The sequence below is a fragment of the Nomascus leucogenys genome, chromosome 5, assembly GCF_006542625.1.
Source record: "Nomascus leucogenys isolate Asia chromosome 5, Asia_NLE_v1, whole genome shotgun sequence".
Taxonomy (NCBI): domain Eukaryota; kingdom Metazoa; phylum Chordata; class Mammalia; order Primates; family Hylobatidae; genus Nomascus; species Nomascus leucogenys.
Window position 1 is genome coordinate 68,014,557 of NC_044385.1, and position 12,253 is coordinate 68,026,809.

Below are 12,253 nucleotides of genomic sequence, written 5' to 3' on the forward strand. Positions count from 1 at the left end.
GAGAAAGAAGGGGCCATGGCTTAGGAATAGAGGGATGGACAGAGAGTGAATCCTGTACACCGTACTGAAGACTCAGACTATACCTAACAGAAATGGGGAGCCAATTTCAGCAAAAAAGAGAGGCTCAATCAGATTGTAGTTTTACAGGTATCAATCTGACAACAGATACTACAGAATGGAGAGTAGATAAGAATCGGCATAAGGTGGGGATGGAGCTATCATAGGAAACTACTGCTGTAATCCAGGTGACAGGTGAAGATCACTGGGGCTAGAGTGACAGATGTGGACAAGAAGAGTAGATAACTTATAAGACAGAATGGACAGAACTTGATGAGAGACAGAATGGAGGATGATTTAAACGTTGAGGTAATTTTGAAGTTTAGAAGGTAGCAGAGTCTCATCCTTTAATTAAACCAGTCATTTAACAGGGGAAAAAATAACTGATTCCAACAAGAAGAAACTTACTGCCTTTAAATTGTTACTATCATTTTTTCATTGGTACCTAGATTTTAGCCATAACTCACCTGGTTGCCAACCAATAATAAGTGTTCTCCAAGGAGGAAGTCTTTCAGCATATCTTCCATCACTATCGCGTGCTAGAGAAAAAGGAACTAGGGGGTAACTGTGTTTTGTACAATCAAAGTTAAATAAGAAAGTTAACTATAAAGATATCTTTATAGAATATAAATATCTATTATAATAAACACTAATCAAGCGATTTGATGTAACCCAAAATTAAATCTGTGGTTATAAGTAAATTATATAACCATTTAGGTCACTGATACTGAAAACTTGAAATAGTCCACCTGAGTAAAACTAAGCAACTGACCAATATTTCAGAGTTTTTAATAATTCAACTCAAATATTTTTTTACCTATTATACTATGTAGAGTTGGCTTATAATTTAATATATTTAAATTGATACTTGCTAATGTAAATATGCAAAGGCTTCCTAAAATAACTGTACACTTCTAGGGAACATTTTACATTGACTTGTTCTTAACCATTACCTTTAAAGCTATGGATAGCTTCAGAATTAAAAATATATTATTTACCTTCCACACTTTTTAATTTGAATTATGACACAATATAATAAAAGAACAAGATTAAGGTTGTTCACAATAGCCACAGAGGAAATTACATTGCTCTTTTGTATCTTGAAAAATAAGACACCTGTAAGTAGGTCATACGGGTTCTTTGGGGCTGGGAAGAGATCTACACTCCAGCACAATTAATATTCCTATTACTTTCTCTTGGTTTTCCGTATCAAATAGCAGCTAAATAAGTTCTAAAGTTATTGACGTTCCCTATTTGTAAAAAGGCAAATTAACCTTTTGCATCTAACACATGCTGCAGATATTTTTCTAGTATGTCACTTTCCCTTTTTTTTATTTTTTGAGACGGAGTCTCGCTCTATCGCCCAGGCTGGAGTGCAGTGGCACGATCTCGGCTCACTGCAAGCTCCGTCTCCTGGATTAAAGCCATTCTCCTGCCTCAGCCTCCCGAGTAGCTGGGACTACAGGTGCCTGCCACCACGCCCGGCTAATTTTTTGCATTTTTAGTAGAGACGGAGTTTCACCATGTTAGCCAGGATGGTCTCGATCTCCTGACCTCGTGATCTGCCTGCCTCGGCCTCCCAAAGTGCTGGGATTACAGGCGTGAGCCACCGTGCCTGGCTGCTTTCTTTTTTCAATTTCGTTTATGGTGCTTTGTATCTATATTGTATAATACACATATAAATTATACATAGTATAAAATACATATAAATTATATATAATATATAGATATATAAATATATTATAAAAATATTAAAATATATACATAGATATACATACACACAGAAATTTTTCTTTTTACTTGTCAAATTTAATAGTATTTTCTTTCAGAGTTTCTTCCTTAGAAGAAAAACTGAGAAAGTGTTTTATCTCCTTCAAGAACAAATGAGTATTCCCTGATGTTTATCTTGGCCGTTTTTATTTTCAAAAATGCTTTCAGATACGCCATGGAGCTAGAGTTTTAATAAGGCTTGAAGTGAGTTGAGTATATAATTGTCTATTCTTGAACACTTTTAAATGTATACAAGGTGTATGCTTTTAAGAATAAAAAGAGACACTATTAATAATTATGCCGGGACAACAAGTATAAGCAGAAACTATGTTAAGCAAACCAAGATATACGTCATTTTAAGCTGAGTTCTGGTGGGAATATAGCATGGAGACCTCCTCCTTTTCACTAAGATGAAAAGTCAGTGCCAATTCCAGAAAACACTAAGCTCTTCCAGTAATAAATGGGCTAATCTACCTTGAAAAGTTGAAGTACCTGAATAGCCAGTTAAAGAAAAAAGCAATGTAAATATCGAAAAATAATCCAAACTATATTTGTGTTCTTCTTTACAATTCTCATGTCCTCCTACTTCATGCTGTCATTATATCTAACTAGATTATTCAAATCAACAAAACTTAGCTAAGGCTAAAGTCACCGCCAACACAATTCTCTTCTTAGCCTCTTGACCACTTAGTACTGCAGACAATTTCTTTTTTTATTTTTTATTTTTTATTATTATACTTCAGGTTTTAGGGTACATGTGCACAATGTGCAGGTTTGTTACATATGTATCCATGTGCCATGTTGTTTTGCTGCACCCATTAACTCGTCATTTAGCATTAGGTATATCTCCTAATGCTGTCCCTCCCCCCTCCCCCCACCCCACAACAGTCCCCGGAGTGTGATGTTCCCCTTCCAGTGTCCATGAGTTCTCATTGTTCAATTCCCACCTATGAGTGAGAACATGCAGTGTTTGGTTTTTTGTCCTTGCGATAGTTTATCTAGAATGATGGTTTCCAGTTTCATCCATGTCCCTACAAAGGACATGAACTCATCATTTTTTATGGCTGCATAGTATTCCATGGTGTATATGTGCCACATTTTCTTAATCCAGTCTATCGTTGTCGGACATGTGGGTTGGTTCCAACTCTTTGCTATTGTGAATAGTGCCGCAATAAACATACGTGTGCATGTGTCTTTATAGCGGCATGATTTATAGTCCTTTGGGTATATACCCTGTAATGGGATGGCTGGGTCAAATGGTATTTCTAGTTCTAGATCCCTGAGGAATCGCCACAGTGACTTCCACAATGGTTGAACTAGTTTACAGTCCCACCAACAGTGTAAAAGTGTTCCTATTTCTCCACATCCTCTCCAGCACCTGTTGTTTCCTGACTTTTTAATGATGGCCATTCTAACTGGTGTGAGATGGTATCTCACTGTGGTTTTGATTTGCATTTCACTGATGGCCAGTGATGATGAGCATTTTTTCATGTGTTTTTTGGCTGCATAAATGTCTTCTTTTGAGAAGTGTCTGTTCATGTCCTTCGCCCACTTTTTGATGGGGTTGTTTTTTTCTTGTAAATTTGTTTGAGTTCATTGTAGATTCTGGATATTAGCCCTTTGTCAGATGAGTAGGTTGCAAAAATTTTCTCCCATTCTGTAGGTTGCCTGTTCACTCTGATGGTAGTTTGTTTTGCTGTGCAGAAGCTCTTTAGTTTAATTAGATCCCATTTGTCAATTTTGGCTTTTGTTGCCATTGCTTTTGGTGTTTTAGACATGAAGTCCTTGCCCATGCGTATGTCCTGAATGGTATTCCCTAGGTTTTCTTCTAGGGTTTTTATGGTTTTAGGTCTAACATGTAAGTCTTTAATGCATCTTGAATTAATTTTTATATAAGGTGTAAGGAAGGGATCCAGTTTCAGCTTTCTACATATGGCTAGCCAGTTTACCCAGCACCATTTATTAAATAGAGAATCCTTTCCCCATTTCTTGTTTTTGTCAGGTTTGTCAAAGATCAGATAGTTGTAGATATGCGGCATTATTTCTGAGGGCTCTATTCTGTTCCATTGGTCTATATCTCTGTTTTGGTACCAGTACCATGCTGTTTTGGTTACTGTAGCCTTGTAGTATAGTTTGAGGTCAGGTAGCGTGATGCCTCCAGCTTTGTTCTTTTGGCTTAGGATTGACTTGGCGACGCGGGCTCTTTTTTGGTTCCATATGAACTTTAAAGTAGTTTTTTCCAATTCTGTGAAGAAAGTCATTGGTAGCTTGATGGGGATGGCATTGAATCTCTAAATTACCTTGGGCAGTATGGCCATTTTCACAATATTGATTCTTCCAGCCCATGAGCATGGAATGTTCTTCCATTTGTTTGTATCCTCTTTTATTTCATTGAGCAGTGGTTTGTAGTTGTCCTTGAAGAGGTCCTTCACGTCCCTTGTAAGTTGGATTCCTAGGTATTTTATTCTCTTTGAAGCAATTGTGAATGGGAGTTCACTCATGATGTGGCTCTCTGTCTGTGATTGGTGTACAAGAATCCTTGTGATTTCTGTACATTGATTTTGTATCCTGAGACTTTGCTGAAGTTGCTAATCAGCTTAAGGAGATTTTGGGCTGAGACGATGGGGTTTTCTAGATATACAATCATGTCATCTGCAAACAGGGACAATTTGACTTCCTCTTTTCCTAATTGAATACCCTTTATTTCCTTCTCCTGCCTGATTGCTCTGGCCAGAACTTCCAGCACTATGTTGAATAGGAGTGGTGAGACAGGGCATCCCTGTCTTGTGCCAGTTTTCAGAGGGAATGCTTCCAGTTTTTGCCCATTCAGTATGATATTGGCTGTGGGTTTGTTGTAGATAGCTCTTATTATTTTGAGATACATCCCATCAATACCTAATTTATTGAGGGTTTTTAGCATGAAGCATTGTTGAATTTTGTCAAAGGCCTTTTCTGCATCTATTGAGATAATCATGTGGTTTTTGTCTTTGGTTCTGTTTATATGCTGGATTACATTTATTGATTTGCGTATGTTGAATCAGCCTTGCATCCCAGGGATGAAGCCCACTTGATTATGGTGTATAAGCTTTTTGATGTGCTGCTGGATTCGGTTTGCCAGTATTTTATTGAGGATTTTTGCATCAATGTTCATCAAGGATATTAGTCTGAAATTCTCGTTTTTGGTTATGTCTCTGCCAGGCTTTGGTATCAGGACGATGCTGGCTTCATAAAATGTGTTAGGGAGGATTCCCTCTTTTTCTATCGATTGGAATCGTTTCAGAAGGAATGGTATCAGTTCCTCCTTGTACCTCTGGTAGAATTCGGCTGTGAATCCATCAGGTCCTGGACTCTTTTTAGTTGGTAAGCTATTGATTATTGCCTCAATTTCAGAGCCTGTTATTGGTCTATTCAGAGATTCAATTTCTTCCTGGTTTAGTCTTGGGAGGGTGTATTTGTCGAGGAATTTATCCATTTCTTCTAGATTTTCTAGTTTATTTGCATAGAGGTGTTTGTAGTATTCTCTGATGGTAGATTGCATTTCTGTGGGATCGGTGGTGATATCCCCTTTTTCATTTTTTATTGCATCTGTTTGATTCTTCTCTCTTTTCTTCTTTATTAGTCTTGCTAGCGGTCTATCAATTTTGTTGATCTTTTCAAAAAACCAGCTCCTGGATTCATTAATTTTTTGAAGGGTTTTTTGTGTCTCTATTTCCTTCAGTTCTGCTCTGATTTTAGTTATTTCCAGCCTTCTGCTAGCTTTTGAATGTGTTTGCTCTTGGTTTTCTAGTTCTTTTAATTGTGATGTTAGGGTGTCAATTTTGGATCTTTCCTGCTTTCTCTTGTGGGCATTTAGTGCTATAAATTTCCCTCTACACACTGCTTTGAATGTGTCCCAGAGATTCTGGTGTGTTGTGTCTTTGTTCTCGTTGGTTTCAAAGAACATCTTTATTTCTGCCTTCATTTTGTTATGTACCCAATAGTCATTCAGAAGCAGGTTGTTCATTTTCCATGTAGTTGAGTGGTTTTGAGTGAGTTTCTTAATCCTGAGTTCTAGTGTGATTGCACTGTGGTCTGAGAGACAGTTTGTTATAATTTCTGTTCTTTTACATTTGCTGAGGAGAGCTTTACTTCCAACTATGCGGTCAATTTTGGAATAGGTGTGGTGTGGTGCTGAAAAAAATGTATATTCTGTTGATTTGGGGTGGAGAGTTCTGTAGATGTCTATTAGGTCCACTTTATGTAGAGCTGAGTTCAATTCCTGGATATCCTTGTTAACTTTCTGTCTTGTTGATCTGTCTAATGTTGACAGTGGGGTGTTAAAATCTCCCATTATTATTGTGTGGGAGTTTAAGTCCCTTTGTAGGTCACTCAGGACTTGCTTTATAAATCTGGGTGCTCCTGTGTTGGGTGCATATATATTTAGGATAGTTAGCTCTTCTTGTTGAATTGATCCCTTTACCATTATGTAATGGCCTTCTTTGTCTCTTTTGATCTTTGTTGGTTTAATGTCTATTTTATCAGAGACTAGGATTGCAACCCCTGCCTTTTTTTGTTTTCCATTTGCTTGATAGATCTTCCTCCATCCCTTTATTTGGAGTCTATGTGTGTCTCTGCACGTGAGATGGGTTTCCTGAATACAGCACAATGATGGGTCCTGACTCCTTATCCAGTTTGCCAGTCTGTGTCTTTTAATTGTAGCATTTAGCCCATTTACATTTAAAGTTAATATTGTTATGTGTGAATCTGATCCTGTCATTATGATGTTAGTTGGTTATTTTGCTCGTTAGTTGATGCAGTTTCTTCCTAGCTTCGATGGTCTTTACAATTTGGCATGTTTTTGCAGGGCTGGTACCGGTTGTTCCTTTCCATGTTTAGTGCTTCCTTCAGGAGCTCTTTTAATTGTGATGTTAGGGTGTCAATTCTGGATCTTTCCTGCTTTCTCTTGTGGGCATTTAGTGCTATAAATTTCCCTCTACACACTGCTTTGAATGTGTCCCAGAGATTCTGGTATGTTGTGTCTTTGTTCTTGTTGGTTTCAAAGAACATCTTTATTTCTGCCTTCATTTCATTATGTACCCAATAGGCAGGCCTGGTGGTGACAAAATCACTCAGCATTTGCTTGTCTGTAAAGTATTTTATTTCTCCTTCACTTATGAAGCTTAGTTTGGCTGGATATGAAATTCTGGGTTGAAAATTCTTTTCTTTAAGAATGTTGAATATCGGCCCCCACTGTCTTCTGGCTTGTAGAGTTTCTGCCGAGAGATCAGCTGTTAGTCTGATGGGCTTCCCTTTGTGGGTAACCCGACCTTTCTCTCTGGCCGCCCTTAACATTTTTTCCTTCATTTCTACTTTGGTGAATCTGACAATTATGTGTCTTGGAGTTGCTCTTCTCGAGATGTATCTTTGTGGCGTTCTCTGTATTTCCTGAATCTGAAGGTTGGCCTGCCTTGCTAGATTGGGGAAGTTCTCCTGGATAATATCTTGCAGAGTGTTTTCCAACTTGGTTCCATTCTCCCCGTCATTTTCAGGTACACCAATCAGACGTAGGTTTGGTCTTTTCACATAGTCCCAAATTTCTTGGAGACTTTGTTCATTTCTTTTTATTCTTTTTTCTCTAAACTTCCCTTCTCGCTTCATTTCACTCATTTCATCTTCCATCAGCGATACCCTTTCTTCTAGTTGATCGCGTCTGCTAGCGAGGCTTCTGCAATCTTCGCGTAGTTCTCGATACTTGGCTTTCAGCTCCATCAGCTCCTTTAAGCCCTTCTCTCCATTGGTTATTCTAGTTATCCATTCGTCTAGTTTTTTTTTCAAAGTTTTTAACTTCTTTGCTATTGTTTTGAGTTTCCTCCCGTAGCTCGGAGTAGTTTGATCATCTGAAGCCTTCTTCAGACAATTTCTTAAAAGTCTCCTCTCCCAGTTACCCATTTCCCCTGATTCCTTCCTACCTCCCTAACAATTTTTCCCATAGTTTTCTGAGCTGGATCTTCCTGTAGCAATTCCTTCTTTCTACCTTCTTACATGCTTCCCTTTGTATTCATGGTATGGGGCAGGTTGTGACTATTTGTACCCAGGCACCCACCTGAGGGTTGAGGGAGGGCTGTGTGCAGAGTTGGATACCCACATGTCAGCATTCAAAGACCCACCTCTGATCCTGCTCTCCTTAAATACTCTCATGTATCTCATGGCTTCAGTGACCAGCTCTACACCAATCTTCAACAGCAAAACTCTTCCTTAACTATTTCCCAGTCACCTAAATTCAACACATCTAAAACTCAACTTACTACTTTCTCCTGAACTTCATTCTTTATCCTGTATCTTTTTCTCCAGTTAATGGCATCATTTTCTACCAGCTGACCAAACTCCTATCATCAGCACCCTGCCCTCCTTATTCCTCTCTTATCAAGATCCAACTAAACAGCACCTGAATTGTTAAGCCACCAAAAATCAACTGCATCTACCCTTTCTTTTCTATCCCCACAGTTTCAAGGTTTTTATCATCTCTAGCCTAGATTTGTATCAGCTAATTAGCTTCTCTAACTTCAGTCTCTCCTTGAGCCAATGTGTTCTTACAGTACTGACACTTCTTTGTTCAAAATCTTGTCATCTCATTTCTCAAAATTCCTTAAATGACTCCTAATACTTTAGGAACAAAGGTCATTGCTTACATTCTTGATCTAGTCTCAGCCTCATCTCCTACCACTCTCCTTTTGTACTGTGTTTCCAACCATGGGCACGATTTAGAATAATGTTCTGCTTACTCTTCTGTTTACTTTTTCACCAGACATCATGCTCCCTGAGAAAGAATCTCTGCTGTTCATCTAACACAAAGTCCCACTGACTTGATCTCCTAAATAGCCCTGCAATGTGTCCTCTCCACTCTGTCCCCACTGTCACCTCTTTAGTTCAGATCCTTCATAAATTTCATCTGGACTACTGCAATAACCACCTAACTAGTTTCTCTTTGCCTTAGTTCTAACTCCTAGACAATACTAAAGAGTAAAAGCAAAGTTAGCCAAAGTACAAATGTGCTTAAAATCTTTCAATAACTTCCTCATTCTTCTAAACAGAATCCAAATTCCCTAACTACCAAGACTGAAAAGATCTCACTCTTTCCTAATTCACCAGCCTCTTCTCTTGGTACTCTTCCTCTTGCAACCTCAGCTTCATACCAGTGACAACAATTTATATATAGCTTCCTAAACAAGCTACTCTCTCATATAACTAAGTCTCTGCTAATGCTAGTCTCGTTGCCTGACAGACTCTCCTAATTGGGTCTGGTTGACCAATTTTCTATGATCATTCCAATCTGGGTCAATCAACCCCATCAATGCCACCATAAGTAAACTGCATGTACTTCCACCACACTGTGTAGTAACTACGTGTACTTACTTGCAGATGAAGAACAACTTGAGCCCTAGAGCTGCATATACTTGTGTGTATATTTTAATCTCTGCATCCCAATACCTTAGGACAAGGCCAGATTCATGATGGGTATTTTTAAATTCTTACTCCTTAGGCTTATTAAGAGGCTATTATTTCTCTTTCCTCCAACTTCTCCTCCTTACTGCTGCAAGTGTAATATTCCTTAACGGAAGGCTTAATGAAGTAATACTCTTTATCAAGAACATTCAAAATCTTACTCATTATTAATCCACTCAACACATATTTACTTGGCAGTTACTATGTGCCAGGCACTTTATTATTTGCTGGAAATATTAAATAAAGAAAACATAGGGCTGTGCCTTAGTGATATGGAAAACACATTTTAAAAGTCCATTTCAACACAATGTGGTAATGAGACAACAGGGCATAGAACAACAAGGTGATACAGAAGCACCTAAATCTGCAAGAGGCACTGACTACGGCTTCAAAGATGAAGTACAGCATAAAAGAAAGTAATAATATACACAATGGAAACAAATTTAATCAAGCTACTGTCCGTAGAATTGATGCAGCTAAAAAGTTTTCATTAATGGCTAATTCATGATGCTTTAAGAAGAGAAGGTACGTTTGGAGACAGCTTAAGAAACGTCCCTCAGGGCCACTGTGTAAAGTTCATAGCAGCCCTGCGTCCTAAATGTCCATGTCACAAACACCATGGCAACAGACATTGTGTTCAAGGGCACAATGGTCTTTGCTGCTACTGTATTTCCTACATTCTTATATCCTGTGAAGTCTTTTCAATCTTTGCCACCATGGAGTTTTTCAAACTGTCATTTGTAACGGTTTCCTGGTTCTCTGTCTCTTTGTTCCTTTCCACTATATGAATAGAGTGTAATACTATCAGTGCTCAGAAATAGTATGTTTTCCTCCTAATCATGTTTTTGCCTTTGACAGGCAAGTTTTTTTTCTACTTTTGTTCCTTATAAGTAGCTTTATATTCTGTTCGTTTGTCTACTGATTGTGCAAGAGTATTAATGCTCCAGAAGAAAAATAAAACATTAGTTAATTGGCTATAGAATGAATAAAAATCAAATCAAGGTTATGCTCTTTTCTACGCCATAAAAAATAATTATAGTTTTGACAGATTTCAGAATTTTTAACCAAGATTTTTATTAAGAATAATATGTCTAGATACCTATAAAGTTAATATAACTTAAAATATATTATAGAAAATTTTAAGTAGGTGTTTTACTATAAAAGTAATACATAGCCACTTGACAGAAAAGTTGGAAGAGAAAACATTTTTATATTATAGGTAATTTTCTCTAAAAAAATTCTTATTAAACATCTACAATAAAGCTTTCTAGATACAAACTTATATGTCTTACTGGAAGGTCCATAATTATTGGCTAGTTTACAAGGAGAGAATTCTCTACCCTCCTCTTTTAAAAAATAAAGGAAAAGGAAAGAAAAGAGAAATACTAGGAACTTGCAGGAAAAAGAAGAGTATGAGAAAAAGGATGCATAGGACATATCCCTCTGAACTATTGAAATCTTTTAACAAGCAAGTAAAAGAGGGGATGATAGCTCCGCTTTGTTTTTAATTTTAAAATATTTATTTTAATTTAAAAATTGCATGTAAAATTACATATATAATTATATGTGTGTATGTGTATATATTTTATATATATATATAATTTATTATCCTAATCATAGCAACCATTTCTCCAATTTTTAAGTACCTTTGGAAAAAATTTTCTGTTTTCTGTCTTATGTCTTAATAAAAGTTGTTCAGCCAGGCACGGTGGCTCATGCCTGTAATACTAGCACTTTGGGAGGGTGAAGCAGGTGGATCACGAGGTCAGGAGTTCGAGGCCAGCCTGGCCAATATGGTGAAACCCTGTCTCTACTGAAAATATAAAAATTAGCCGGGCATGGTGGCACATGCCTCTAGTCTCAGCTACTCTGGAGGCTGAGGTAGAAGAATCGCTTGAACCCGGGAGGCGGAGGTTGCAGTGTGCCGAGATCGTGCTACTGCACTCCAGCCTCGGCGACAGAGTGAGACTCCATCACAGAAAAAAAAAAAAAAGATGTTCAGCACTTCATTTTGCATCATCTAAATTAAATTTAGGAAATCACAAAAATAATTACATGTCAATTTCACTTGAATTGGAGTGTACTACCAGAATTTAAGTGATTTATCCAAGAACACAAAGCAATACTCTTACCTGAATGTTGTCATAGAAAAGAACATCAGGCACTTTCATTTTCTCGTGTGCATTATAGATCGGTGCACTAACAGCACCAATCCTCAGAGTTCCAGATGTTACTTCACCTAAACATTTCACACAGGACAGATAATTATTCATAGCACTGTCCTCAGAGATGCCAAGCCACCCAACATAGAATGCAATACAGTTTCAGTAATATCTGTGGATTTAAATTTAACATCTAAAGAAATAAGCTTGAGAGTAGTAATAAAACACCACAGCTCTAGATACAAAATGCTTCAAAAGGTAACAAATTTTCTTTAAAACAATGTAGATAGAAAACAGTATATATATAATTGTGAGAAACTAAAAAAACAAAACAAAACAAAACAAAACCAGAATACAGTCAAGCCACCTTCACAAGCTTGTTTGGTCAGAGACTATAACACATACATAAGTTAAATACACCTAAATTCAAGAGCTCCAAAGTACCTTGAATATTATCTTTTAGTGTGCACCAATTCAGAAACCCCTTAAGACAATCTCCTATAGCTCTAGTCAAAAATACAGATGAACTAACCTACCACAGAACTCTTAAATTACTATTTCAGCCAAGTGCAGAGGCACATGCCTGTCACCAGCATTTCAGAAGGCCAAGGCAGAAGGATCACTTGAGCCTAGGGGTTCAAGACCAGCCTGGGCAACACAGAGAGACCCTGTCTCTACAAAAAATATTAAAAATTAGCCAGACCTCATGGCATATGCCTGTAGTCCTAGGTACTCAGGAGGCTGAGGCAGGAGGATTGCTTGAGCCCGGGATGTTGAGGCTA

The 12,253-nt window shown here is 37.7% G+C and overlaps 1 protein-coding gene across 4 annotated transcripts in view; it reads right to left on the bottom strand.

Annotated features, from left to right (window-relative positions):
* The window catches only part of VWA8 (von Willebrand factor A domain containing 8), a 424,992-nt gene that overhangs the window by 237,829 nt on the left and 174,910 nt on the right, over positions 1 to 12,253 (bottom strand). For all 4 annotated transcript variants that reach the window (XR_004030158.1, XM_030813328.1, XM_030813329.1 and 1 more), the window contains 2 exons: positions 11,442 to 11,548; positions 525 to 596 (listed from right to left, as the gene is read on the bottom strand). Coding sequence is in view for 3 of the 4 variants with exons in the window: in XM_030813328.1 (XP_030669188.1) it covers positions 525 to 596; positions 11,442 to 11,548 (179 nt within the window). In the remaining variant the exon portion in view is untranslated. The remainder of the gene's footprint in view (positions 1 to 524; positions 597 to 11,441; positions 11,549 to 12,253) is intronic.